The 27,323-nt window shown below is 39.7% G+C and overlaps 1 protein-coding gene across 1 annotated transcript in view; it reads right to left on the bottom strand.

Moving 5' to 3' along the window:
- Positions 1 to 3,348: 3,348 nt before the first annotated feature.
- The window catches only part of mRpL28 (mitochondrial ribosomal protein L28), a 30,705-nt gene continuing 6,730 nt past the window's right edge, over positions 3,349 to 27,323 (bottom strand). The window contains exons 2-6 of the mRNA XM_067156269.2: positions 24,618 to 24,793; positions 20,363 to 20,621; positions 13,868 to 14,011; positions 6,870 to 7,054; positions 3,349 to 3,647 (exon numbers count right to left, since the gene is read on the bottom strand). Coding sequence (XP_067012370.1) covers positions 3,575 to 3,647; positions 6,870 to 7,054; positions 13,868 to 14,011; positions 20,363 to 20,621; positions 24,618 to 24,793 — 837 coding nt within the window. The 3' untranslated portion in view covers positions 3,349 to 3,574. The remainder of the gene's footprint in view (positions 3,648 to 6,869; positions 7,055 to 13,867; positions 14,012 to 20,362; positions 20,622 to 24,617; positions 24,794 to 27,323) is intronic.

Below are 27,323 nucleotides of genomic sequence, written 5' to 3'. Positions count from 1 at the left end.
GTGTACATTTTCTGCTTAAAACTATTCCTAGTAATATGAGTGATTAATTCTTCCTGTAAATCCCCTCTTCTTTGTTAATATGAAATGATGAACATAGTGAAGTTTATTTTTACAAATAAAAACCTACAATTAGGATTTTATGTTAAAAATATGAGGTTTGTTTCTTTGCTAGTGACAACACTGCTGTATGTTCACCAGGAAATGGAATCTGTGTGTCTTACGTATATGCATATTAAGGTGGTACCCAACCTACTTCACAGTACATGGACTCGTCCATTCAAAGCTCTGCACATGCGCTGTGTTGCGAAGAATAACTATCAATGAGTGACCGGGCAAACTAATCCCTATAAAAGTCAGAAATGCATCAGAACACCAGTAGAACGAAGGGGATGGTGATTCTGGTGTACAACTGTGATGCCGTTATCTTAACACATACCGCAAACTAAGGACAGGCTGTGAATGCACTGTATTATTGTGAGCTTTTGGAACATAACGTGGACAAGATGTGACAACACTTGGTGCAGATGCCTCCTATCATTTTGCAGGTGACTGATTTATATGCTTGATGAGACTGGGAAGAGCTCTATCATCCCCACATACTTTCTTCAGTATCAAATAAAAATTCCAAAGGAACCGTTTTTCCCAAAGTTCTGCAGATGATAGACTATCCATTCACAGCATTGAGAGAACAGGCATTGCTGCAGGAATTCTATGGCTTCCACATTGCTGATAAGTTCTGCACAATGCTGGGAGCTACACTGAGGAACTGTCGACATTTCATAGAAGCATCTCTTTTGTATTGGTTTTATTTAATACAGTAGTTGTTACTAATAATGAAACAGCCCTTGCATGTGCTATATGAATACAGAACAGACGTGTCTGTCAGATCATCAGCCCAGAGACAGGTTGGATCCTCAATAGCACCCCAAAAGGCTCTGCAGTTATGAGGAAAATACAACAAAATATGGCATACTAGGCAAGATGAGGAGTGAAGTGGTTTGCCATTGCTTTCCTCACTGGACCAGAAAGTGCTGTTGTAGTGCGTCGTCGAGTGCATCGAAGGCCGAATGAAGCATTTCATCCTGGATGTGTGCTAGATCAGATTCAAGCCGAAGGTGGGTCTGTGATAATTTTCATATCATGGATTGGGTCCGCTCACTGTGACCACTAATATGAATCCACATGTTTTTTTAAACATTCTGGATGATCACGTGTTGCCTTTGAGTCAACATCTGAATGATGCGTATGGTATTGATACCCCAATTTTTCAACCCACAGTTCACAGGATAGACACATACATGGCTAGTTTTATGAACACTACCCTATCCTATTAAATCTTGATTGTCCTGTAAAATCACCTGACGTGAACCCCATTGAAAATCTGCGGGACAGGTTGGAATGGCGGGTAAAACGCCAACATGAGCATTCCCGCAATTTGGTGGAACTGCGCAATCAAATCCTCAGCAAGTGGCTTAACCTAGATGCAGCGTGCCTGCTCAACCTTGTGAGCTCACTTCCTAACAGAATTCAGGCGGTTATCAAGTCCAGAGGCGGAGTTACACGGTATTAGATGATGCTTGTAATGATTTCTCTAGGAGTGAATAATTTTTTGTCCGGTGAGCTTGATTATAGTATTATAAAGGTGGAATTTTCTCAAAGAACCAAAATAATACTTTATTCTGTTGAAACTAATACAAATAAAATTTAGAAAATACCTGAGAAAGAAATAACTGCAAATTCAATTAAAGCATTCAGGTTTAATCTGTTGTTGTTATATGTTTTCTTTTTCAGGTATTTTATAAATATTAGTACTGACAGACTGAAGAACCTAACACTTATAAATTACCTGAGTCAAAACTGAAAAGAAAGGGTTTCCACTATAACAAAGTATGGGTAGCTTGCACTGGGCACTCAGTCTTGTCGTGCAGGCTGCTGCAAATTTGTTTTGACTTTTTGAAAGAACTTTGGGTATATTTTACAGCCTCAACTGGCCGATATGATGTTCTAACCAATTGCTTGGAAAAAGCAGAAAGTAACAATCCCATTCTCTTGCCAAAAAAGGACACCACCACCACACTAGTCATGCTGAGCAAATGCTACGAAAGCCCTCTTGCGAGGCTATAAGAAAATTTAAAAAAAGAAAACTGTAATTGAAAACTCAGAGGACAAAGATTCAGGAAAAAAACAATGACTTTCACAAGGAAGGAGTAGCAGAGACGGCTTTTGTCGAAGGTGGCGATGTTCTATGAAGGGATACAAAAATTGGTGCCTCATTATGACACGTGCCTTAATACTAGCAGTGACTACGTGGAGAATTCGTTTAACCATGATTCGTAAGTGAAGTGAACTGATGTTGCAACATTTACCTGTTGTAGTTATTTCCCTGACCTTTCTTAGTCATTCTTCTACCTTAGTTTCCTTTTTTCACAGTTGATATTAACGTGTATTGTCTTATGTGAAGACCTATTAAGATGACAAATCTTTAGCATACCTTGAAATGGATAAATAATAATGTTATTTCCTGAATGGCGACAATGTTGATGTTATTGTCCAACAGGAATTTCGACAAATAGTCACACTTTGCCTTGCTAATGCTCTCGACATTCAGTTGTAGGAGTCTGACAGATGGACCAATGTTTCTCATTAATGAGTTCTGAGAAGAACTTTCTATTATTTCGTTGAAAATATGTCATTGCCAGGAGATCCTGCAAATAGTCTGGCTGCCTTCATACCTTCTTCTCAGGTCCCAGACTTCCAAGTGGATCCCACCTACCACGCAAGACCTGGACTGCCCTTAATAGAATCAGAACAGGACACGGTCGGTGTACAGCCGCTCTCCATAAGTGGAAAAAGCTACTTAATCCAGACTGTGACTGCGGAGCTCCACATCAGACTATTCGTCATATCGTCAGGGAATGTAAGATTCGAGCTTATCACAGTGATGAAGATGACTTCCTGCTGCTAACTCCAGATGCTGCACGCTGGATTGAGGAACTAGATATTCAATTGTGAAGCACGAATTACTTTGTTTCTCGGCTGTAAATATATATATATATTACTAATTGTGTCTGTATAACCCATACGCTAAATAATAATAATGTTATTATCTTTACATCCCTCTATAACTAGCTTTATGGTTTTCGGAGATGTTGAAGTGCTGGAATTTAGTCCCGCAGAGTTCTTTTACAAGCCAGTAAATCTACCGACACAAGCCTAACGTATGTGAGCACCTTCAAATACCATTGGACTGAGCCAAGATCAAACCTGCCAAGTGAAATAGACAAATACAGCAGTAGTATTGATAAAATTACTAATGATGGTGTTTACAGTTTCAATAGAGAATGAAACTTAGAAATGATAAAATGGGAAAAACAATTTATTCATATTCATCTTTACATTGACATCCACACAAATGAAGTTTCACCTCCTGATTTGGGATGTGATCACTAGTATTTGCTCATGGACTGCTGAATTGTTGCCACACTCGCACGTCTCTTCGAGAAACTGTATGTACATCACTTTCTGCTCGAGGACAGGCACTTCTAATTCGTCATTACTAACAGACTGGCTGTCTTCATGTCTTTGTAGATCTTTCTTCAGTCTTTCCTCCAAAAGGGTTTAATTTTGACAACCAAGAACTTGTTTCTCTGAAAAAAAAAAAGAAAAAAAAAGAAACTGGTATTATGGTATCTAAATAAGCCACAGCTAAAATGTTCACGTGCATTTGTTTTGAACTGTTCAATTTTTTATATCAGCTAAGTTATTATATTTGAGCACACAGCCTTTAATTATATACATGAATAGAGCAATGCTTAAGGTTACCATATTCTGTTTTCCACAAACTGGGGCACTTTGAATTCTCAAACTAAGGAAAATTTTTAATAATCACCATCATTACATTATCATTAGTCGACATATTTAATTTTAAATAAACACTCTTAACTAATACCTTGAACCAGTTTCGGGAAGATAAACAGATAATTGAAGTTCAACCAATTCAATACATAAAAGAAAGAAATGTAGTAATTACATTCTTATTTAAATGGGACCGGTTTCGACCCTAGTCCAGGTCATCGTCAGCCATAAAAACAAGTAGGCGAAATCACACAATGTTTATGAATATTGGAGAAATGGGTCAGTTTCACACTCTGTCAGGCACAAAGTCACAACACTATCAAATAATATATGAAGATTATAAATAAACTTGAAGTCGCAGACGAATAGATTTGTAGAAGCAAACCGCCAGTTCCCGGTGATCAGCGCGGCACATTCAAGGTCATGCGCTGCGGTCTCGAACTCTCCACTCTACTTTGGCGTTCAAGACCGCAGCGCATGACCTTGAATGTGCCGCGCTGATCACCGGGAACTGGCGGTTTGCTTCTACAAATCTATTCGTCTGCGACTTCAAGTTTATTTATAATCTTCATATATTATTTGATAGTGTTGTGACTTTGTGCCTGACAGAGTGTGAAACTGACCCATTTCTCCAATATTCATAAACAATGTGTGATTTCGCCTACTTGTTTTTACGGCTGACGATGACCTGGACTAGGGTTGAAACCGGTCCCATTTAAATAAGAATGTAATTACTACATTTCTTTCTTTTATGTATTGAATTGGTTGAACTTCAATTATTTAATTTTTAATGTTAATAATTTAAATACGGAACAATGAAATTTTTATCTTTAAAAGATAAACAGACTTCGTAACTAAGTAATGGTTCTTGCATATCACCGATTCACACTTCGTACGTGCAGGACTAAATTTTGCGTCAAACAGTTGTGGAATTAGTTTCGAACTAGAGTCGGTTGTGTGGTAAGCAAAAGTTGCTTCTTCAGCAGCCATTGCAAGTTCCTTGTTTTGAAGATCTGTGCTCTCGAATATGAGGTGATATTCACATTAGATGCTTCCGACACAGCAGATTTGCGCTTTGAACTCCACGCACATTATCTACAATATCAGATAAACCTCCATGTTCCACAGAAAAAACACTGCCACAATGTGAACACGCAACTCTACTATCTTCATTACACAGTGTTTTCAAAAACTGATATTCTTTCTGAAGCTCATCTGTAAACTTACAACTCCGTTTCGGCATTTTGGAAAGAAAGTGGAAACACAACAATCGCCAAACAGAGAAAACAATAACCAAGTGGCAGGTTACTTACGTCATTACACTGATTATGTTATACCGTAGCTAAATGACGTATATGGCATAAAGAATTACATTAGTAGTGGACAAAGAACAACACATAATCATATAGATTTTTAGCTAGGCAATGTTAAAGGTGAATGTGTTACGAAAATACATCAACAGCACAAGATCACTTACATAGAATGAAACCGTGTGAATTATTTTCGAGCTGCGGTTTCCATAAAAACCGGGACAAAACTATGAACAGGACGGTACACAAGGACAGAGCTTACAAACCAGTATGGTCCCGGCTAAACTGGGACATATGGTAACTCTAGCAATGCCTAACTAGATAAAAAGCTCTCAAATTTTTTTAATAGGACCTTTGTTTACCATTCAGTAACTGAATGCTGCTATAGGACAGAGGTAGGGGGAGACACACTTTACTATAGGCAGTGGGAGGCAAATCCACCACTACAGTCATGGAACTTTCAGAAAGTTCAATGTTTTTTACTTCAACCATTTCTGACAAACTACCAGAAATGCAGGAAGTGAAAATATGGACAAATGGTTACTGAAAGAACATCACAGACAGCAGCAGGTGGACATCTGCAATAATCTACAGATTTCTATCTACAATTGTCCTCTAATCAAATGTATGGTATCTTACCGTGAAAAGTGTCCAGCTCCATCGCTAAATGGTTAGCGTGCTAGCCTTTGGCCACAGGGGTCCCGGGTTCAATTCCCGGCAGGGTCGGGAGTTTTAACAATTATTGGTTAATTTCTCTGGCACGGGCGCAGGTCGCCTACAAGCATCAAATCAAAAGACCTGCACATGATGAGCCGAACATGTCCTCGGACACTCCCGGCACTAAAAGCCATGCACCATTTCGTGAAAAGTGATTCTGTTCAATAATCACAAGTGAACAGGGCAGTAACTAAAAGTTTGTTAAAACCCCCAAACACCTTTCAAGACTAAAGATTTGGATTTGGTAGCCGTGCTGGACAGTACTGGGTGTTGTCCATTGCAAGTTCTTTACTCCCATTGAACTATTACTACAGTTGCATTGTCTTCTGTTACTGTCTCCTCACAGAAGGCTGGCGACCATCACGGAGTAAGTTTCCTTATTATGTGTTTCCCATATGAGAGCTGTTGTATCGTGGATGCCGAACCACTGTTGGAGATTGTGCATCCAGCATAATAATTTCCACATACATCCGTGTTTTTCTTCTATCTCACCTATGATCAGTTATCTCGGGCTGTATTTGTCATTTCAGAAGTTGTGATTGAAATAGACTGCCTTTGCAAGGGTTAAAACTTTTATTTCTGAATGTTTATTTTAAGGCTGAACTCCTTTTAAGGAACAGAATGAGATGGGGAACTGGTATGGTTCACAGCACGTGAGAATCTTTCTGAGGTTTGGCAAGTGAAGGTGACCGAGGGACTTTTCGGTAGATCACCGATGTGGTGCAAGGGTGCAAGCAGCTTGAATACTCGTTTTACAATGTGACTGGATAAAGGATGATATGTAATAATCACAGGTACTCGGTTTGGTTGCTTGGGGAAGTCTAGGAATAGATCTCATGGCTTGGGAAATCTGGCAGTGTTGTTATGCCATTTACAGCCTCTTGAAATGCATTTAAGTAATGACAATATACTAAATGCAGTCAATGTTGCCATACCAAAAGTAGTATAAGGATTCATACATTCAAAAAGTAAGTTAATATTACGTACTGAACGTCGTCTGCAATCGACAAAGGTTCTCCGCTAGCACTCCTCTCGAGCAACATCTGGACGAGTTCCAATCGATACTGCAGCTTCAATGGTTTGGGTTGATTCTGCTCTTCTTCTTGGCGGGCCAACTTCTTCAGTGCCTCATAGAACGATAAGCCATACCATTCCAGATCTTCTTTAGAGTACTGAAAAATATATTCATTTGTTAGTGACTTGAATCAACAATATTTAATTGAGTAACAATCTAAATTACACAGGGAGTTTCCTCTTTGGAAGCCTGCCGGGTGTCCGTGATCTTTAAAGCGTCAAGCCTATGTGGCTGACCCCTTACAGTGTTAAGAGGAAGTTCAGCTGAACAATCATCCTCTATTAACACTAATCAGACAAAAGAAAAGATCCAAACCTTTGAAGAATGAAGGTATCTGTTGTATGTCCGGCGCTCCCTTCTCGCTCCGCCAGCCAGCTGCACGCGCGCCTGTGTATCATTCTGCTAGCTTCGACGCGCAGCCCTCAGTGCGCGTGCCTGACCATCGAGTGTACTATAAATAGGAGCTCCCTGCCTGCCCACTTGCCCACTTGCCCCGGTGTCCAGCTCCAGAATACACCCTACGTCGAGCACGGAGGCTACTCCTCTTGAAAATGTGCTTCGACCAGGTGGACTGAATTTCTGGCAGTACGAGGTTTCACCTCTGGTCACCGCTCCCTTACCTGTTTCCGCTGCCTATGTTCCGTAATTCTTTTACATGCCATTTTCATTCCCTAATTTATGCAAGCTCCCTTAGTTTCGCTAGGTGGAAATTCTTCAATCAATTGAACTTGCTTTTTAGGAATTCAGGCACTTCAACAAACAAGGACTCTCATGAACATTTATGTTAGTGTGCCAGATAGTTCTCGACTATCAACGTGTCAATTCACAAAGACTATCTTTTCAAGATAGAAGTGTATATAAAGACTGCAAACCTGTACATATTGTATAAAGACAGACTTTTCTCAAGATTCAATATTCCTTTTTGCTTCAAAATAAATTTCAGTTATTTGTGTAAATATCATAAAGTGAAGCAAATAAAGTTGTGTTCTGTAAACTTCAACCTTGGTTACAACACAACTCTATGGCGACGAGGTAAAAAGCAACAAACTACAATTCTTCGGCCCCAGTTGCCAACTCTATAGCGACGAGGTACACACGAAACCAACACTACAATTCAACGGGCCCAGTTGTCAACTCTACGGCGACGTGATAAACAACAACGACACTCCAACCAGTTCTGACACACAGCTTACCTTACTCTTTCTTGCACGCATCTCGCCATGGCTACGGCGGAACAACTCGCTACGATTTTCCAAGCCTTACAGCAGCAACAACAACAGTTTATGCAACAACAACAGGCAGCGTTACTTCAGGCTATTCAAGCTATTTCTGTCTCTACACAGCCATCAGCTATTCCTCCGTTCTCTGCTTTTGATCCGGCTAAGGAAGAATGGTCAGTTTATTTAGCCCGCTTGCAACAGCATTTCATCTGCCATTCTGTCACAGATGATCAACGCCGCCGCGCACTATTTCTTAGTTCGGTTGGCAATGCTACGTGTGAATTACTACGTAAATTAAGTCCAGAAGAACACTTATCTGAGGTCCCCTTCACGCAGCTCTTGGCCCGTCTCACGGAACACTATGCCAAAGCTCCTCACATAGTGGCTGCTCGCTATAAATTTTTTCAGAGCAGAAAGCAACCCCATCAGACACATACTGAATGGATAACTGAATTGCGTGGTCTAGCTAAACCCTGCCAGTTCATCTGCTCCAAGGACGGTTGTGGTTCATCCTACACTGATTCTCTCATTCGGGACGTGATAATTTTACATACTCCTGAAGACAAAATACGTTTTGACGCTGTCAAGCAGAGTAACCCTTCTTTAGAAGACGTCCAGCGTATTGCTACGGTTTATGAGCTTACTACCAAGACTGCCGCAGCCATAGCTTCTCCACACGAAGTTGCACAAGTCTCGCCTCAGGCCCGCAAGTCCTCTGCTACAGTGAACCGTACGGCTAAGGCGCTCTCCACCAAGCATTCTCGCCAGGTTCCCTCTCGTAATGCTACACGGAAGCCCAATTCTAAAAACACCTCGAAACTCCTGCCTTCCTGCCGAGGTTGTTTCAAGCATCATGAACGTCGTGACTGTCGTTTTTTCAAAGCTACTTGTGAACGATGTAATAAACTTGGACACATTCAGACTGTCTGTCAAAGTTCGCTCCGCCCTGCTAAGCCTACTGCAGCGCGCCGGAAGCATATACAGCCCCGCCAAGACATGGAAGTTGATCAGATCAATCTTATTCTTCCCACAAAGGATTCTCACAAAATCATCATTCCTCTCTCATTCTCTGATTGATCTGTCGATTTTCAATTAGACACTGGATCACCTGTCTCTATTATTAACCTGACTACCTACCACGACTTAGGTTCACCTTCATGCTCTCCAGCTGACATCCAGCTCGTGACATTTAACAAGAAGAAAATTGACATCAAAGGTCAAATAAAGCTTCAGGCTAGTTATAAAGGAATTCAGAAGGCCATTCCTCTTCTCGTAGTTAACAACTACACTGCATCAAACATTATGGGCATGGATCTATTTAACTTATTTGGTTTCCAGATACATGACAACATTAACGTCGTATCTACATTGCATCCTACTTCTGACGTTACCGCTCTCCTAGCGCAGTTTCCTGAAGTCTTCGACTCTCAACTCGGAACAGCAAAAGACTATACAGCTCACATACAGCTGAAATCCGGAGCTAAGCCTCGCTTCCTCAAAGCACGTCCAGTACCCCTAGCACTTCAAGACCAGGTCACGAAAGAATTAGAAAGATGGATACAAACTGGAATTGTAGTACCAGTTACTTCTAGTCAATGGGCTACTCCACTCGTGGTAATCAAGAAACCTGATGGTAATGTTCGACTTTGTGGCGATTTTCGATCTACAGTCAACGCACAACTCGAAACCGATATCTTTCCTATTCCACGTCCAGAAGACTTATTCCGTCGTCTCTCTGGTGGACAATTCTTCTCTCGAGTTGATCTTAAAGAAGCATATCTCCAGCTACTTTTAGACGAAGAATCTAAGAAATTTCTCACACTCAACACTCCTCTAGGACTGCTCCAGCTCCAGCGGCTCCCCTTTGGTGTTTCATCCTCAGCGGCTATTTTTCAGCGCTATTTGGCTCAACTCACCGCCTCCATTCCCGGTTGTGCTAACTACCTGGATGATATTATTGTTACTGGAAAAGATCATCAGGAACATCTAACCAATCTCCGCCTTCTTCTCCAGAAATTGAAAGACAATGGCCTACGAGCGAATCTCGCTAAATGTACCTTCTTTCAACCTCAAGTTCACTACCTCGGACATATACTTGATAAGAATGGAATTCGTCCTAGTATACAGAATGTCTCCGCGATAGTAAACATGCCAGCACCTCAGAACCTCAAGCAGCTTCAGTCCTTCATAGGCAAAGCGAACTATTATAATAAGTTCATTCCACGCTTCGCTACAGTGGCAGCTCCATTAAACGCTCTACGTAAAAAAGGTGTTAAGTTTCAGTGGACTCCGCAATGCCAACAGGCATGGAAAACAATCAACAAAGCCTTAATTCAAGCTATACAACTCACTCATTTTCAGCCCGACAAGATCATCACGCTAGCTACTGACGCTTCAGACTACGGTGTCGGTGCCGTTCTCTCCCAGAAGGATCGTCATGGACAAGAACGCCCCATCGCCTTCGCTTCGAAAACACTTAATGACCATCAACGTCGATACTCACAGATAGAGAAAGAAGCTTTAGCCATCATCTTTGGTATTCGCCGTTTCAATGAATATCTTTATGGCAACCATTTCCTGATCATTACCGATCATAAGCCTCTCGTACACTTATTCCATCCTGGTAATAAGATCCCAGAGAATTCCCTCAGAAAGCTTCAAAGATGGTCCATGTTCCTTTCTGATTATTCCTATCAGATTGTATATCGCGCCACATCCCAGCATTGTAATGCTGATGCCCTCTCCCGCTTACCCGTTGGTCCTGATACTGCCTTCGATTCTCAAGAATCTGAATGTCTTCAATTGGACATAGAACTTGAAGATACTGTATCCAGTTTTCCTATTGATGCTACCTGCATAGCTAAAGCTACGGATAAGGACAGTACACTTGCTACTGTACGTACTTACATCCGCAACGGTTGGCCTCTTCAGAGCACACTTCCTGCCCACCTGGCACCTTATCATCGTATGCAGCATCGTCTCACGACTCGTGCCGGAGTTGTACTACTAGAAGCAGGCACCATCTTCCGAGTGGTTATCCCACTTAGCCTACAGAAACAAGTTCTCGAATTATTACACCAAAGCCATTGGGGTATCTCCAGAACAAAGCAACTCGCCCGTCAACACTGCTACTGGCCCGGTATTGATGCCGCCATAGAAAAGCTAATACGTCATTGTGAGCAATGTCAAACGAATCAGAACGCCCCGTCTTCTGATCTTGCTTCATGGCCTCCTGCTACTACTCCATGGGAACGAGTTCACATCGATTTCGCAGGTCCTTTCCTCAATTCCATGTGGTTAATAGTCATCGATTCACTGTCAAACTTTCCATATGTTGTGGATATGCATTCGACTACTACAACCGAAGCTACCATTCGTGCTCTCCAGAAAATCTTTACTACAGAAGGTTTACCGCAAGTACTCATTTCGGACAACGGACCTCAATTTACAGCTACTGCTTTTCAGAACTTTTGTACACATAATGGCATTCGTCATATCCTAGCACCACCTTTTCACCCTCAATCTAATGGTGAAGCTGAACGCTTCGTACAAACATTTAAACGAAGTATGAAGAAAGCTGTCTCTTCAGGCTTAACTAAAGACCAAGCCTTGCTCCAACTCTTAAACAACTACAGAACTCTACCCGGCGCTGATAATATCACTCCTGCACAGAAGCTCCATGGACGGCCTCACAGAACTTTACTTTCTCTGTTACAGCCTCTTCCGGCCCAGCATAAGACCTCACCAACGAAGTTCTCCCTCAACGACAAGGTCTACACCAGGACATTCAAATCCAACCCACTCTGGATACCTGGAGTCATCTGCAGATCTTTGGGTCATCGTCTCTACGAGATACAGACTACGGAGAAACGTATCTGCCGCCATCAAGATCAGATACGTCTGCGCTACCGCCCCTGTCCAGCTATTGATGCTATTGCTAAACCAGATAAATCTATTGCAGAACGAGCTTTAGATCATTTAATAACAATGGGTTCCTTTCAGGACGAGACAGCGCCACTCCGCCCAGTTCCAGCTCCGGACAATGCAACAGAGATATCAGCAGCTCCGCCCCAGCATCGCAGTCGCCGCCAGCGCCGCCGCCGTTTCACGCCGTACCGGCGCATTTAGGAGGGGAGGGTGTTGTATGTCCGGCGCTCCCTTCTCGCTCCGCCAGCCAGCTGCACGCGCGCCTGTGTATCATTCTGCTAGCTTCGACGCGCAGCCCTCAGTGCGCGTGCCTGACCATCGAGTGTACTATAAATAGGAGCTCCCTGCCTGCCCACTTGCCCACTTGCCCCGGTGTCCAGCTCCAGAATACACCCTACGTCGAGCACGGAGGCTACTCCTCTTGAAAATGTGCTTCGACCAGGTGGACTGAATTTCTGGCAGTACGAGGTTTCACCTCTGGTCACCGCTCCCTTACCTGTTTCCGCTGCCTATGTTCCGTAATTCTTTTACATGCCATTTTCATTCCCTAATTTATGCAAGCTCCCTTAGTTTCGCTAGGTGGAAATTCTTCAATCAATTGAACTTGCTTTTTAGGAATTCAGGCACTTCAACAAACAAGGACTCTCATGAACATTTATGTTAGTGTGCCAGATAGTTCTCGACTATCAACGTGTCAATTCACAAAGACTATCTTTTCAAGATAGAAGTGTATATAAAGACTGCAAACCTGTACATATTGTATAAAGACAGACTTTTCTCAAGATTCAATATTCCTTTTTGCTTCAAAATAAATTTCAGTTATTTGTGTAAATATCATAAAGTGAAGCAAATAAAGTTGTGTTCTGTAAACTTCAACCTTGGTTACAACAGTATCAGAAAAAGAAGAACCATGAAAGGTGCGAAAATGAAGGATTCCCTAGTTCTCGCAAACAAAAATTGACCAAGAGAGGTCAGGTAGGAAAGATGAAGGCGAGGAGACAGGCATAAGTAAGTGAGAGCCCCTGGAGGTTCTCCCTTTCAGTCGCCTGTTCTTCTTCTTTTGCGACCACATTGGATCACTTTAATCAACCTATTGGTTTGTCGATTTCTTGGTAGGAACTGTCCAAGCCTTGCGGTCCATCCAGTACTTCTTCATGTGTGTTAATATTCTTGCCTTTCTTGTGTAGGGAATATTCTAGCTGGCATTTTCTTCTTTGTGAGTGTGAAGTGGAAAGTCATATTTTTAAGTGTTGTGTTTACTTTCTTTCTTATCCGTAGTGTCCTCCAGTTCAGTCACCTGTTATGAAGGGCAGGAGATATTGTGGATGTATTCTACTGGTCCCCACCCACAATGGGTCAAGACAGATTGAAAGCATGCAACATCCAGAAATCAATGTGTTCAGTTTCAAAGGAAAATGTGTGGGATAGAAATGCTAAGGAGAACCATATCATAATAATAATATAAGAGAATTTATTGGACTCCAACCTATTCAATACATTACTGTAATTACATTACAATAAATTCTCTTATATTATTATTGAGATTCTTTCAATACGGAAAATAAAATGATTTTCATTACTTGTAATGAACCATATCATGAATATAACAAACATATTCGAGTCAGACAAAGCTACAATAGTCACGAGGCAGGGAACTTAGCACAGGATAGGGTGGCATGGACTGCTTCATCATATTAACATCGTGATCCAACAACAACTAAAACCACTCTTACTCCTATTCATGATTACAAAATAATACTTACAGGTTTTAAGTAATCTTTATATCTATTGTAGACTTCTTCCTGTTTCTCAGGATCGTCGTGATAGAAGTTCTTCTGATCCAAAGCCAGTAGCATGTTACGTTTGAATTTGACAGCAAGTCGTGACTGCAAGTCACATGCTGGAGTCTGAAAGAAACAGGTGTCTACGGTTCAACTTGTCCCACTAATATGAAAAGAACTTAGTAAATACAAAGAAATTTCGCATAGTAATAATTCGTAATAATGTAATTTACATTTTTCACCATGATCCTAAATTAAGTAAGATATAGATCAGCATTCTTACTACGAGGGCTATTTTTTTTTTTTCAACCTCCGATCGGTCACGAAATTAAAACCACAGTGAGAATCTGATGAAGTGTTGTGCAGTGTCTCTAGTATGCCTGTCGACCGCATCACGACACAATTGTGAGTTCTGAGCGCATAATGAGCACATAAACATGCCTAGGACAATAGAGTCTCCCACGAAGTGTGAAGTGGGTTCTGTCATTCGATTTCTTCATGCTGAGGGGTGCAATGCAATTTTCTCGAATCACCTGATCCAAATCTATTAAAGAAACTATTTAAAATAGTTTATGTTGGGTCCACCTTGCCAATACACCTTTTAATGATTGAAAATTATTTATTTTATCATACATGTTTCAGGAAAATTATCCATTCCCTTCATCAGTGATGTCAATTCAAGGAATATAACACTATCTTTTGTTTTTCTTACAATTTAACTCTTTGCTGACCTTTAACGCTCCAGAGCGCTAGAATATTATCACACGCCTGCCGTGCTAAACGCTCCAAAGTGCTCGTCCTACTCACGTTCATTAAAAGTGTGTTGACATAAATATTGAAGGGTCTTGCGAAACCATACTGTATTCCCTTGAAACCTTGTTGACAGTATTTCCTGTGTATATTTCTCAAGTAGACCTACTTTATAAACATTGCCTTTAGTTAGAGATTACTCTTGTTCAAGTTCACACTATGTCGTCTAATCGCGGAGTTGTGTCGAAAGGTCCTTATGCTGTCAACAAATTCAGATTCTGTGAATAATGGTACAGTGAAATGAAAAGCCGCTAAAGGCAATGAAGAAATAGAAACTGTGTCCTAGTGCCGTCATAAATTACACAAAACATACGGGTGGCGTGGACAACAGTGATCAGAAAAGAGAATACTACGGAGTAGGGCGAACGTCTAAAAATGGTGGAAATTTATATTTCATTTTGTGATGAATGTATGCGTTGTGAACAGTTTCATTCTTTATGATATGAGTAACCGACCAGCTCTCACAGCTCATGGAAACAGAAGCTGAACTTCCGGCGCAACTTGGTGCAATGGCTGATCGGGAACTTCACGTCTCGCAAACGTACAAGAAGGAAGAGTTTACCTATCAGTTGTCCATCCCCTAAATTATTTCATTCTCTTGTGAAGATACCTGGTCATGGCAAAATGTGTGCTTTGTGTTCACAAATTAAAAATAGGGCAGCTTCTGGGAGAGGCAAACAAACAACATTCAAAGGTAAGCAGTGCGATTTACCACTGTGCAGGACGGGGTACTTTTTGGAATACCACCAGGAATGAAATGTGGGTATTCAGAATTAGGGTAAGTACACATTTATATGCAATAACCGTTTAGGAATGAAATTCAAAAGAAGTTACATTTATTCGTACGACTTCTAGTTATTTTCTTTTGAAGGGTGGGATTTATGTTGCTGTGCCTATTGGGATATAAAGGACTCTGTCAGAAAACACTGTAATTACGGCTGGGCATCCACCTTTAAATGAGGAACAGCAAAAGGTTAAAGAAGTACTGTATCCTAATTCACCATATCAATGAATAAAGAAACTAATGAAATATGAAAATGATCATACATTAATATTTTGATGAATTGAATGAGAATACCTAAATAAATTTAAGATCTTCAAGTTTTTCTTCCTTAAATGATCAAACACTAGTTTATACAATGGGTTCTCTTCTGTACTTCTTTCATTTAAACTTGATTCAAAGTCATAGTTTTGTGCAAGATAAATTTCTAAACTTTCCAAAAAATCGCCTGATCCACTCACTGAAGAAGATCATCGTCTGACACTCGCTTCCTTCCCTGACCGCCTGCATCATGAACGTCCGTACATCCTGCTTCAAAGTTCCTGCACCATTGCTGCACTTTGCTGTCCCTCATGAAAGTTTTCCCGTACACATTACTCATTCATCGATGAATTTCAGCTGAACTGCACCCAAGGTACGCATTGCACCCCTTATCATGACGAAATAGAATGACAGCACACACTTCACACTTGGCAGGAGACTCTACTGTCCTAGGCATGTTTACGTGCTCACTAAACGCTCAGAACTCTCAAGTGTGTCGCGATGCGATCAACAGGCATACTAGAGACACTGCGCAACACATCTCCACAATGCTTCCTCGGCTTCTCACTGTTGTTTTAATTTCGCAACCGATTGGAGGTTGAAAAAAACAAAAGCCCTCGTAATAAACAGTGTGTAACTTTTATACAAGATTTATACACCGTTTATATGCATTTTTGTTACTAATAAACCGTCTATACGCCTCTTGTATATACATCTGTTATAGTTATTCACTGAATTGTTTATACAAACCAGGACCCTTGTATAAGCGCTGTATAGCAGCGAGTGACGACAAAGAAACAATTAAATTGAAATTACAAATAATTGTGAAACAGTTCAATACGGAACATCATGAAATTTTTATCTTTAAAAGAAACAACAAGCGATCAGTTTATTTTAGTGGTATTTACCGTCTGCAGTAATATAATCATGTTAAAATATCCAACTTATCCATTAAGTACACATTGAAAGAATGAAAAATAACCATGATCTCCACGATATTTGTAAAACAGAAGGCATAGAAAATTTAGAGGTTATGGAAGCTGGATATCTTCATAACATAAAACACTTTAAGAAATGGAGTGACCCAATTCTCCTATACGACAAAAGTTTTAAAATTAAATATATATTTATGAAAGGATATGCTCGAATTGTCATTACCACAGACAGAAATGACTTAATGAAAGATCCAAGAGGGGGCTGTATATCGTGCAAACTTCATGTTCTCACAGTACTACGAACATGAGCATGGAATGAGGTTAGTAATTATTAACAGTGACATATTTATTACTAGTGAGAGTAAGATAGCATTGAAATACATGTATTACTGTTCTGTTCTTGTTATTCGAGCATTCTATTCATGCTACCACACTGCTTGGAAGGTTTTGCTCCAAAATAACCAGCAAAAGCGGTCGTAAAGGCGGTGAACGTGAAGAAATATGCCAGTGCAGGAAGAGATTGGGGAACAGCTTGGAACGAGTGTATGTGTGCTGTACAGTAATACAATGCTTATACCATTTTTATTAGTAACAAAAATATGCAACAATTATACGAGGTTTATTCAATGTGGACAAGTCTTAAACAACTGTATAAGGATATTTTATTAGTAAGACTACAGATGTAATGTGACCATATTTTCTGAAGTTGAAAAATCATACAACCTTACATGTATTTATTTAACTTTAAAATAATGTAAATAGAAAAATCATAGGCCCGTTTATCTATTTACTGAAACGTAAGTTAAATTAAGTGCATTTCTCAACAAATAACACTGCTGTCTGACTATTCATTCACTATAAATATAACACGTGTTGACTGTTTACTATACACTATAAACGTAAGGCAGTATCATTACTAAGTTAGTGAACTCATAACAGGCTTTGAGACTCAGGATCTGACAAAGCAGTATGGATTAGCAATCAAGAAGTAGGTGTTCTAATGATACCGACCTAACTTTAGTCCTGTGCACTTCACTGTAAATTCTAAGATGCTTGCCTTTCTTGCAATGGAGGAGTAAACACAAACTTGCATTTTCTACCACATTATGGGAGCGACATAACAGACACCACCTGATGCTGAGAGAATGAACCAAAACTGAAGTGAAGCGAGGGAAACATTAGCCCCTAGCAGTGATGGATGTGAAAATTACCGGTATCTTAACACATTCACTGCCAAGCATTCTGAGGTGACTGAAATGCCCCGTGCCAGACATTTCTAAGGGAGGTGAACTGGTTTGACACAGTTACAAATAAAAGTGCATATGAAGAAAAGTAACACACATAATAGCATGAAAATTTCAAGTTACATTCAGTAATGTTTAAAATGAGCTAAAAGCAATTTCTAAGCATAACTTCATTGAATATGGGAGCAACAAACATTTTTTTTGTCCAATACTCATACATTTTATAACTTAGGCTTTATTATGATACTGGTCATCATCCAGAGTCCTAAAAAAATTCTCATCTCATCCAAAGTAACAAGCCTCCAATTATCATACCTGCAGTATTGAGTAAATGGTCTTGCTACTGTGCTAAAAATTGTTCCCCGTATCGGTTAGTACGAGAAATGACAAAAGTGCCGGCGTGAAAAACAACAGGAAGTATGCCATGCAAGATTCATCACTAGGTAATTTACTCATACCTGCATTATTCAAATAATTGGGCATGTGTCCAGGTTGATCGGTGTCTGACCAGTCATCTGAACACCAGATATATCATCCGAAAATAAATCATTAAATATTGCTGTGCCTACCTCATCAGGTTCAGCAACGTGACGTCATCAGATTAATCACTATCACTTTCCTCCACACAAGGCACTAAACCATTTTCCGACTCACAATCAGCATACACTCCTTCTATCATCGCCTGTATATCACTTCCCTGCAAATAATCTGCACTTTTGTACAATTTACAAGCCATTTTACAAGAGCGCAAGAACACTAACTGACTACGAACAAACGGTTACTCAACAAGTGAAGATGTCAACAGAAAGTTACTTTGCTAAGGAATGTGGTTCGCATGTTTATCGATCGATACACTGATCCTCCGTTTTGAATCGGTGAAAGTTAGTCTGCACTGGGGTTACATCTGTGGGAGCTAGAATGAACTATTTGAACATATGCATTTAAATGGCAATTGACGTGTTTGGCACTGCCAGCGTGCTAGTTTTAAAATATCAATCAGCGTGCTTGGCACTGAGTGAGTTAAGATTGACAAATATATTTACAATATTAAGTTAATAATAACAAAGAGTAAAGACTTTCCCTTTCTAACAAAGGAAAAATAGGCATCCCGATAAAATCTATCTGGAGAGAAGGTTCAAAATAGTACCGGTATGCAATTTAACCTCATTTGTCTGCTGATTTTGTGAACTCAGAATTTCAGAACAACTAACCTACCTATGACTTTTTTTTTTTTTAATTTGTTTTACGTCACATCAACACAGATAGGTCTTATGGCGATGATGGGATAGGAAAGGTCTAGGAGTGGGAAGGAAGGGGCCATGGCCTTAAATAAGGTACAGCCCCAGCATTTGCCTGGTGTGAAAATGGGAAACTACGGAAAACCATCTTCAGGGCTGCCGACAGTGGGGTTCGAACCCACTATCTCCCGGATGCAAGCTCACAGCTGCCTGTCTCTAACTGCACAGCCAACTCACCCGGTACCTTGTCTTGTGTATATATGAGGCTGTTCAAGAATAACATTAAAAAAAAAAAAAAAAAAAAAAGTGATCTTAATGGTTTCCGGTAAGTGGTGCTATATAGTGGTATCCTTCTTAAATAACTAGCCATTTCCCTCGCATTTCTGGAACAATTAGTTACTGCTCACTGCTGTTATTTTTCAAGTGTGTTGAGTATGTTTTGCGATTGTCGAGATGTCTGAATATTATAGGCAGCATACCAAGCGTTTACGGTGATGCACCAAAAAATGAAGAGGAAAATGCAATCATGATGATGAGGGAAAAATTTGCTAAGTCTGAAGAAAACATGGCAGGCCAGGTCAAACATGAACATGTTGTTTATGGTCTTATACCAACAGTGTTGTGAAACCAAAGGTGAAATGATAAACTGTTGGGATTATCTGAAAGTAATGAAACATTTGTAAGAAACAATTACTGGACTTTCTCTGGAGTCGACGAAACAAGAAACAGACATCATGTGCTGTGTGGGTCAGCAGCTCTGTGTTCGGACCTATCTGCATGCAGCTGATGTGTGCAGAGGGACTGAGCATACAAGTGAAAGTGAAAGGTGGAGCTTGTCATTACAGATTACTGCCCATTCAAGAAAAGCATTTAGTGGAGTCTGGTCATTCATAGGTGAATACAATTAATTGTGCGTGTACTTACTGGGTCATATCAGAATTAAATTAGAGCGATAAAACAGCATTTTATTTGTAACATTACATTTGTATTTCACAAAGGGTAAGCTTGCTAATGCACCACTCTGTATTCATTGAAGTTAAACTTTCTGTCATTATGAACATTTCTTGCCAATTATTCCTTAACTTCTCCAGGCTTCCCCAATCAGTTTTAATCCTAATTGAAACATAATTTGCCATAAGACCTATCTGTGTCAGTGTGACATAAAGCAACCAGCTAGATACATAATTTCTATTGCTCTATTCATATACCTTCAATATGTAATGATCAAATCCATAGTTCTTATGGATGAGATCAATGGTTCGCTGTGTGACAACAACAGATGTGTGTGTGTCCAGAATCTCACTATACACCACAGAGCGGCGGAGAGTTGGCACCCAAAAGTGAGCAACGCGCCGTGCAGTTGGCGCACGCTTCTGGAAGCCCTTGATGACGCCTTCTCCTCCCCACAGATGCCGTTGGCTCTCTAGTGGGAACTTCACAGGGATAGGCACATTCTGTACTGGAGTTCTGAAAGGAAACATTCACATTATGAATATTATCTCTTATGCCCGATTTCTGGAAGGGTAAGATATCTATTTGGTGGTTATTGTTACATTTACCAATTCTATAAATTGTTGCTGCCATGCACAGCATAATAGCAGCTAACTTATCAAACTACTAACAAATGACTCACTGACGAAGTTTCATAATACTGTGTTCACTGACTAACACTTGTTTTAAAGATATATTCACTTGAGCAATACACGCTTGTCGTTCATGAACATAAATTATGGTAAGTCTGAGATATAGCACCTCCCAGCTTTCACCAACATGTAATACCAGGCTGCCACAAAGTCATACAATACCCAGTGCCTAAGCACTCCACAGTTTGTAGATCAGCCATGTTCCACAAACATAAAAATACTACGTTCCACAAACGTTTGAAGTCCAGTATCGTGCAGCAGTGTCACTCCAGTACCGTATATCGATTGTCAACTGTAGCATCATACGCTAAATAAATAAAATAAAATGGCGTATGGCTTTTAGTGCCGGGAGATCCCAGGACGAGTTCGGCTCGCCAGGTGCAGGTCTTTTGATTTGACACCCGTAGGCGACCTGCCCGTCGTGATGACAATGAAATGATGAAGACAACACATACACCCAGCCCCCATGCCAAGGAAATTAACCAAAGATGGTTAAAATTCCCGACCCTGCCGGGAATCAAACCCGGGACTCCTGTGACCAAAGGCCAGCACGCTAACCATTTAGCCATGGAGCCGGACAGTAAATAAAATAACTGCTCACTAGATGCTACCCATCGCACCCAACTTGGCGACAGCTGGACGAGGGAAATGAATGATGATGATTAACAACAGAATCCAAAAGGCAAAGTTTCACAGTACTGACTAATATTCGACTGTCTTTGCCAGGCTGCTTAGCTGAGATGGTAGAGCATCGGCCTTCTGTGCTCAAGTTGGGAGGTTCAAACCTGGCTCAGTGTGGTGGTATTTGAAGGTGCTTAAATACAGTATGTCAGCCTCACGTTGGTAGATTTCATATTGTTAGATATTATACAACAGTTCATATGTGTTTCAGGGAACAAGAGGATTGATGTAACAAGTATGAAAGAAAAAAAGTAAAACATGAGAGGAAATAACCAAACTGTACAATCCAGATTGTTAATCAGGACCTAGGTGTTCGAAACAGCTTCATTAAAGATTAGGGAAACTATATACAGAAAAGAAATCTTCCGTTACCTTTAACATTTTGTTTTCTGATTCAAGTGGCAATGTTGTTACAAACTGCTTTTATGGACATGAATGCAATTACTGATAAGAGTCTGATAAGAACCAGTAACATAAAAGCATTCTGTTATTAACATTTGATTAACCGGGGATTATGGAAAACTTCAATTTCACAAGATGGAAACTGTTGCCTACAAATAAAATGCATGACAGTCTTTTTGTGATCTGCAACTCATTATACATCCAGAACATTAGGCCAACAATGATGTAATCATGATCATTCTAGATTGTTGACCATGTCTAGAATTTCTTTGTTGGAAGATCATGAGAATACCACAGAAAATGTTAACACTAAAACAATATACATATTAGCTGCCAATACAGAACACTGAGCATGTGGCTGCTAAAAGAAGAAGAATCTCTGTGGCCACTTATTCAATACAAATATAACAAACTCTTAGCTTATTTTACATAATGTGGTACATGTTGCAGCTTTTTGAGCCATTGCCAGCCATAAAATTCCACAACTGAGCAAGATATAAAAAAGAATGAAGAATACTTAAGTACACCCATGTTATACACATTAAAATAATTTTGTTCTACTTAAAATGTGTCCTGAACAATTAAAACACATTAATGAATGGAGACTGAACAATTAAAAGAATGTTGCACGAACTAATGTTGAAAATATAAATTTTCTTATTAAGGTCCCTTGACTTCATTAACAGTTGGAATCTTCACTGAGAAATAGTGCCGTGCTATGTAAATATATTATATGTTCCCTCCCTTTGCAGCGGATAATATAACATAAATATGGAATTTGAATGAAGAAGTTTGTGGAGAGTTTGTAGTTTTATATCCAAGAGAATCTGAAGGGAAAAAAAGAAAAAAGTATGAGAAGAAAGATTCTCTCCATACCGGTAGCTACTAAATTGGGAAATATGAAATAAGAGATACAATATGGCTTATTTCTACTCACCTCATGGGTCAACATGAGATACAAAGACTTTTAAAATACATATAAAACCATCTAGTAACAAAAATCTTGCTGCGCTTTTATGTCTAAAAGTGTTCATAAAATTCTGATCTGTGAGATTGCTAACTGATGAGATAGTTGATACACATGGACGTGCAAAAATTAAAGCTGAAATGTTCTCCTTTGGTACAGTAGACATAACCATTATTACGAAGTTCGTTTAACCCTTTCACTCCCCAAGTGAAGGCTATTTTCTCACCATACATACTTTTTGGCCAAGATGAGTTATACGTGAATTCAACAATAAGGAATCCATCTGATATTTGTTTTTATCAAAACTTTATATCTGAGGTTGTTATTCAACTTAAAGAAGTTGAGAATTCTGCAAAACCTTGAGGGAGAAAACACAGGAAAAAATAATGGTAACAATAACAATAAAACCATCAAATGAAAAGCCTATTGTGCAGAATTGAATCCATGCATAGCTTGCAGACACCATGATAATTCCACATCAGAAATGAAATATGTATCTCGATTCACTTCCTTTTTCACTACCATCATAACTTTCACCAAGCCAAAAGCTAATCATTAACACAAGCCATGTTTATTTATAAGCTTACAGAATGCATTACATAATAGCTTGTTATTTAAAGTTAAAAACTTCATTATTGTTCCGTATTGAATAGAGAAATAAGATGTACAATATTATAGGTTAGGATCCACCTTTCAATACTCCGTAATAAGATGGTAAAAAGTAGTTACAACCTGTTTAATGGGACCGGTTTCAACACATTTTAAGTGTCATCATCAGCCAATTTGCGAAGATCTTAAAACAACTAGCACATTGCCTGTATTCAATGTGCTAGTTGTTTTAAGATCTTCGCAAATTGGCTGATGATGACACTTAAAATGTGTTGAAACCGGTCCCATTAAACAGGTTGTAACTACTTTTTACCATCTTATTACGGAGTATTGAAAGGTGGATCCTAACCTATAATATTGTACATCTTAATAGCTTGTTATTTATAAATATTCTAAAGTATAATATAATGGCATCTGACCTCCAGAAAGGTCTTTCGAGTTGATGCACATGGGCGACTTGAGGATGCGGCCCTACCTAGGATGAAATCTTCATCTGAAGACAAAAAACACACACACACACACAGAGAATTCGTGAACCAGAGGAATAAACCTATGAAGGTGTGACCTGGCTGAAAATCGAACCGAGGACCCCTTGGACCAAAGGCCAGCAATTACTGTGGAGCCGGACATTCTACTGTCTGAGCCTCATTCAAGATATACTGAACTGATTCTGCCATCCACTGGTTCAAAGCTGTTTTACCCATTCTGAATGCATGGACAGAAATATCTGTTGAAGTGAGGGAATAGGCTCAACAACATGAAACAATTAAATCATTTCTCAGAAATTGAAGCCTCCTTTTACAATTTGCTTCACATCTCGCCGACACAGATAGATCTTATGGCGACGATGAAATAGGAAGGAAGTGGCCATGGCCTTAATTAAAGTACAGCCCCAGCATTTGCCCGGTATGAAAATGGGAAACCACGGAAAACCATCTTCAGGACTGCCGACAGTGGGATTCGAATCCCCTATCTCCCGGATGCGAGCTCACAGCCGCGCGCCTCTACGCGCACGACCAACTCTCCAGCAATTTAAGCATTTAACGAATTACAAACATCATTCTCACCACATTCAAGATTTACAACCTTTACGATTTCTTCGTTACTTGTAGGATGTAGATAAAAGAGTAGAGAAAAAGATATTTAGGCAACTCTACTCACACTTCTCCTGTTTTAGGGTTCCTCTTCCATTTACCAGGTTCTGGAATGTAATGGACTGGTTGTGGTTTCTGTACTTTCCATTCATGCCAGAACTTCCGGTAGGCTTCAGGTAAACGTTCACCAGGTTCACCTGGATCAAAACGCCCTGGTTTCTTAACATACAGAAGTCTTAAACCCTAGAAAATAAAGAAGAAAAATTTGACAAAAATGAGTATTTACAGCAATAAATAGTATGAAGACAAGCAATGAAATTCACAAGTTGAAGCCTTACAAGGTCTGTTCAAAAAATAACCACACTTTGAAAATACCGTGCAAAAACAAAGTACTAGCGATTTCCAGTAAGCTACACGTACAAAGTACTACACATATGTAGTGAGTTTTCCCTAAGCAATTAGCCATTTACTGCACATTTCTAAAACATTTAGGCATTGTTCAGCAGCTGTTAGTTTGCAAGTGCCCTGGTATATATTGTGATTGTTGAGATGTCTGAATACTACCAACAACACATCAACATTCTCTTCTGTTTCAAAGTGGAGAAACATTTGTGGAGACATACCGAATGATAAGGAGATCAGCAGAAGGGTACAAGTGGGAAATACGTTCTACCAGAATGTAAGGAACCTGGTGTGGAACAGAGAAGTTCCTATGAAATGTAAAGAGATAATGTACAAGATGTACTATTGTTGTCTGAGTCATCAGTCCACAGACTGGTTTGATGCAGCTTCCATAACACCCTATCATGTGTTAACCTCTTCATTTCTACATAATTACTACATCTTACAGCTGCTCTAATCTGCTAAAAATAATGTTATTGGCTTTACGTCCCACTAATTACTTTTTCTTAGGTTTTCAAAGACGCTGAGGTGCTGGAATTTAGTCGCTCAGGAGTTCTTTTACATGCCAGAAAATCTACCGACACGGGGATGCTGTATTTGAGCACCTTCAAATACAACCGGACTGAGCCAGGATAGAACCTGCCAAGTGAAGGCTCTAATCTGCTAGTCATATTCATACCTTGGTCTACCCCTACCATTCTTACCACCTACACTTCCCTCAAAAACCAACTGAATAAGTCCTGGGTGTCCTAAGATGTGTCCTATCATTCTATCTCTTCTTGTGGTCAAATTTAGCCAAACAGATCTCCTCTCACCAGTTTCAGTACCTCTTCATTCATAATTCTATCTACCCGTATCACCTACAGCATTCTTCTGTAACACCGCATTTCAAAAGGTTCTATTCTCTTTATTTCCGAGCTAGTTATTGTCCATGTTTCACATCCATACAATGCCACACTCCACACGAAAGCCTTCAAAAATATTTTTCTAATGCCTATATCAACGTTCGGGGTGAACAAATTTCTTTTCTTAAGGAAGGCCTTCTTTGCATGTGCTAATCTGGATTTTATGTCCTCCTTACTTCTACCATCATTAGTTATTTTACAACCCAAGTAACAAGAGGCTACTCATCTACTTCCTTACAGACTTCATTTCCTAATATAATATTTCCTGCATCACATGAGTTTGTTTGACCACACTCCATTACTTTTGTTTTGGACATTTATTTTCATCTTTTATTCCTTCCCCAAGGCTCTATCCATACCATTCAGCAATTTATCCAGATCTCCTGCTATCTCAGATAAAATAACAATGTCATTGGCAAATGTCAGGGTTTTGATTTCCTCTCCTTGGACTTGGATTCCCTTTCCAAATTCCTCTTTGATTTCCTTTATTGCCTGTTCTATGTAAACACTGAAAAGGAGTAGGGACAAACTGCAGCCTTGCCTCACTCCTTTCTGGATTGCTGTCTCTTTTTCAAAGCCCTCTATTCTTTTCACTGCAGACTGATTTTTGTACAGATTGTAGATAATTCTCCTTTCTCGGTATCTGATCCCGATCACCTTCAGAATAGCTTGGTCCAATCAACATTATCAAATGCCTTTTTTAGGTCTACAAATGCCATGTATGTGGGCTTGTCTTTCTTAATTCGGTCCTCTAAGATCATTACATGTAATAAATATCATTTTTGATCCGTATTGATGATATTTGATTAGAATAATAACAGTAAGTTATTTATTAAATTGACCACCTAATCAATTCAACAAGTCTTGTCTTGGATGATTATTTTTTATTCCGAGGTTAAGACAATGGCTGATGATGCCTGCATACTAGGCGAAACATGTACCATTTTTTGTTAATAGATCAAAGTAAATCATCCAAGACAAGACTTATTGTATTGATTAGGTGGTCAATTTAATAAATAACTTACTGTTATTATTCTAACCTCTAAGATCAGACATAAAGTCAGGATTGCTTCACGTGTTCCCACATTTCTTCTGAAGCCAAATTAATCTTCTCCCAACTCAGTTTCAATTTGTCTTTCCATTCTTCTGTAAATAATACATGTTAAAATTTTGTAGGCGTGAGATACTAATCTAATGGTGTGGTAGTTTTCACACTTCTCAGCACCGGCTTTCTTGGGAATAGGTATAACAACATTCTACCAAAAATTGGATGGCACTTCTCCTGTATCACACATCTTACACACTAAACAGAAGAACCTCGCCATACTGGTTTTCTCCGAAGGCAGTCAGTAATTCTGACAGTATGATATCAATTCCTGTACCTTGTTCCTACTTAGGTCTCTCAAAGGCTGGTCGAATTCTGACCTAAAAATTGGGTCTCCCATGTCATCAGCATTAACAGCCTC

The sequence above is a fragment of the Anabrus simplex genome, chromosome 12 (assembly GCF_040414725.1).
Source record: "Anabrus simplex isolate iqAnaSimp1 chromosome 12, ASM4041472v1, whole genome shotgun sequence".
NCBI lineage: Eukaryota > Metazoa > Arthropoda > Insecta > Orthoptera > Tettigoniidae > Anabrus > Anabrus simplex.
The sequence above is the reverse complement of the archived record's forward strand: the minus strand, read 5'-3'. Positions and strand labels throughout refer to the sequence as shown.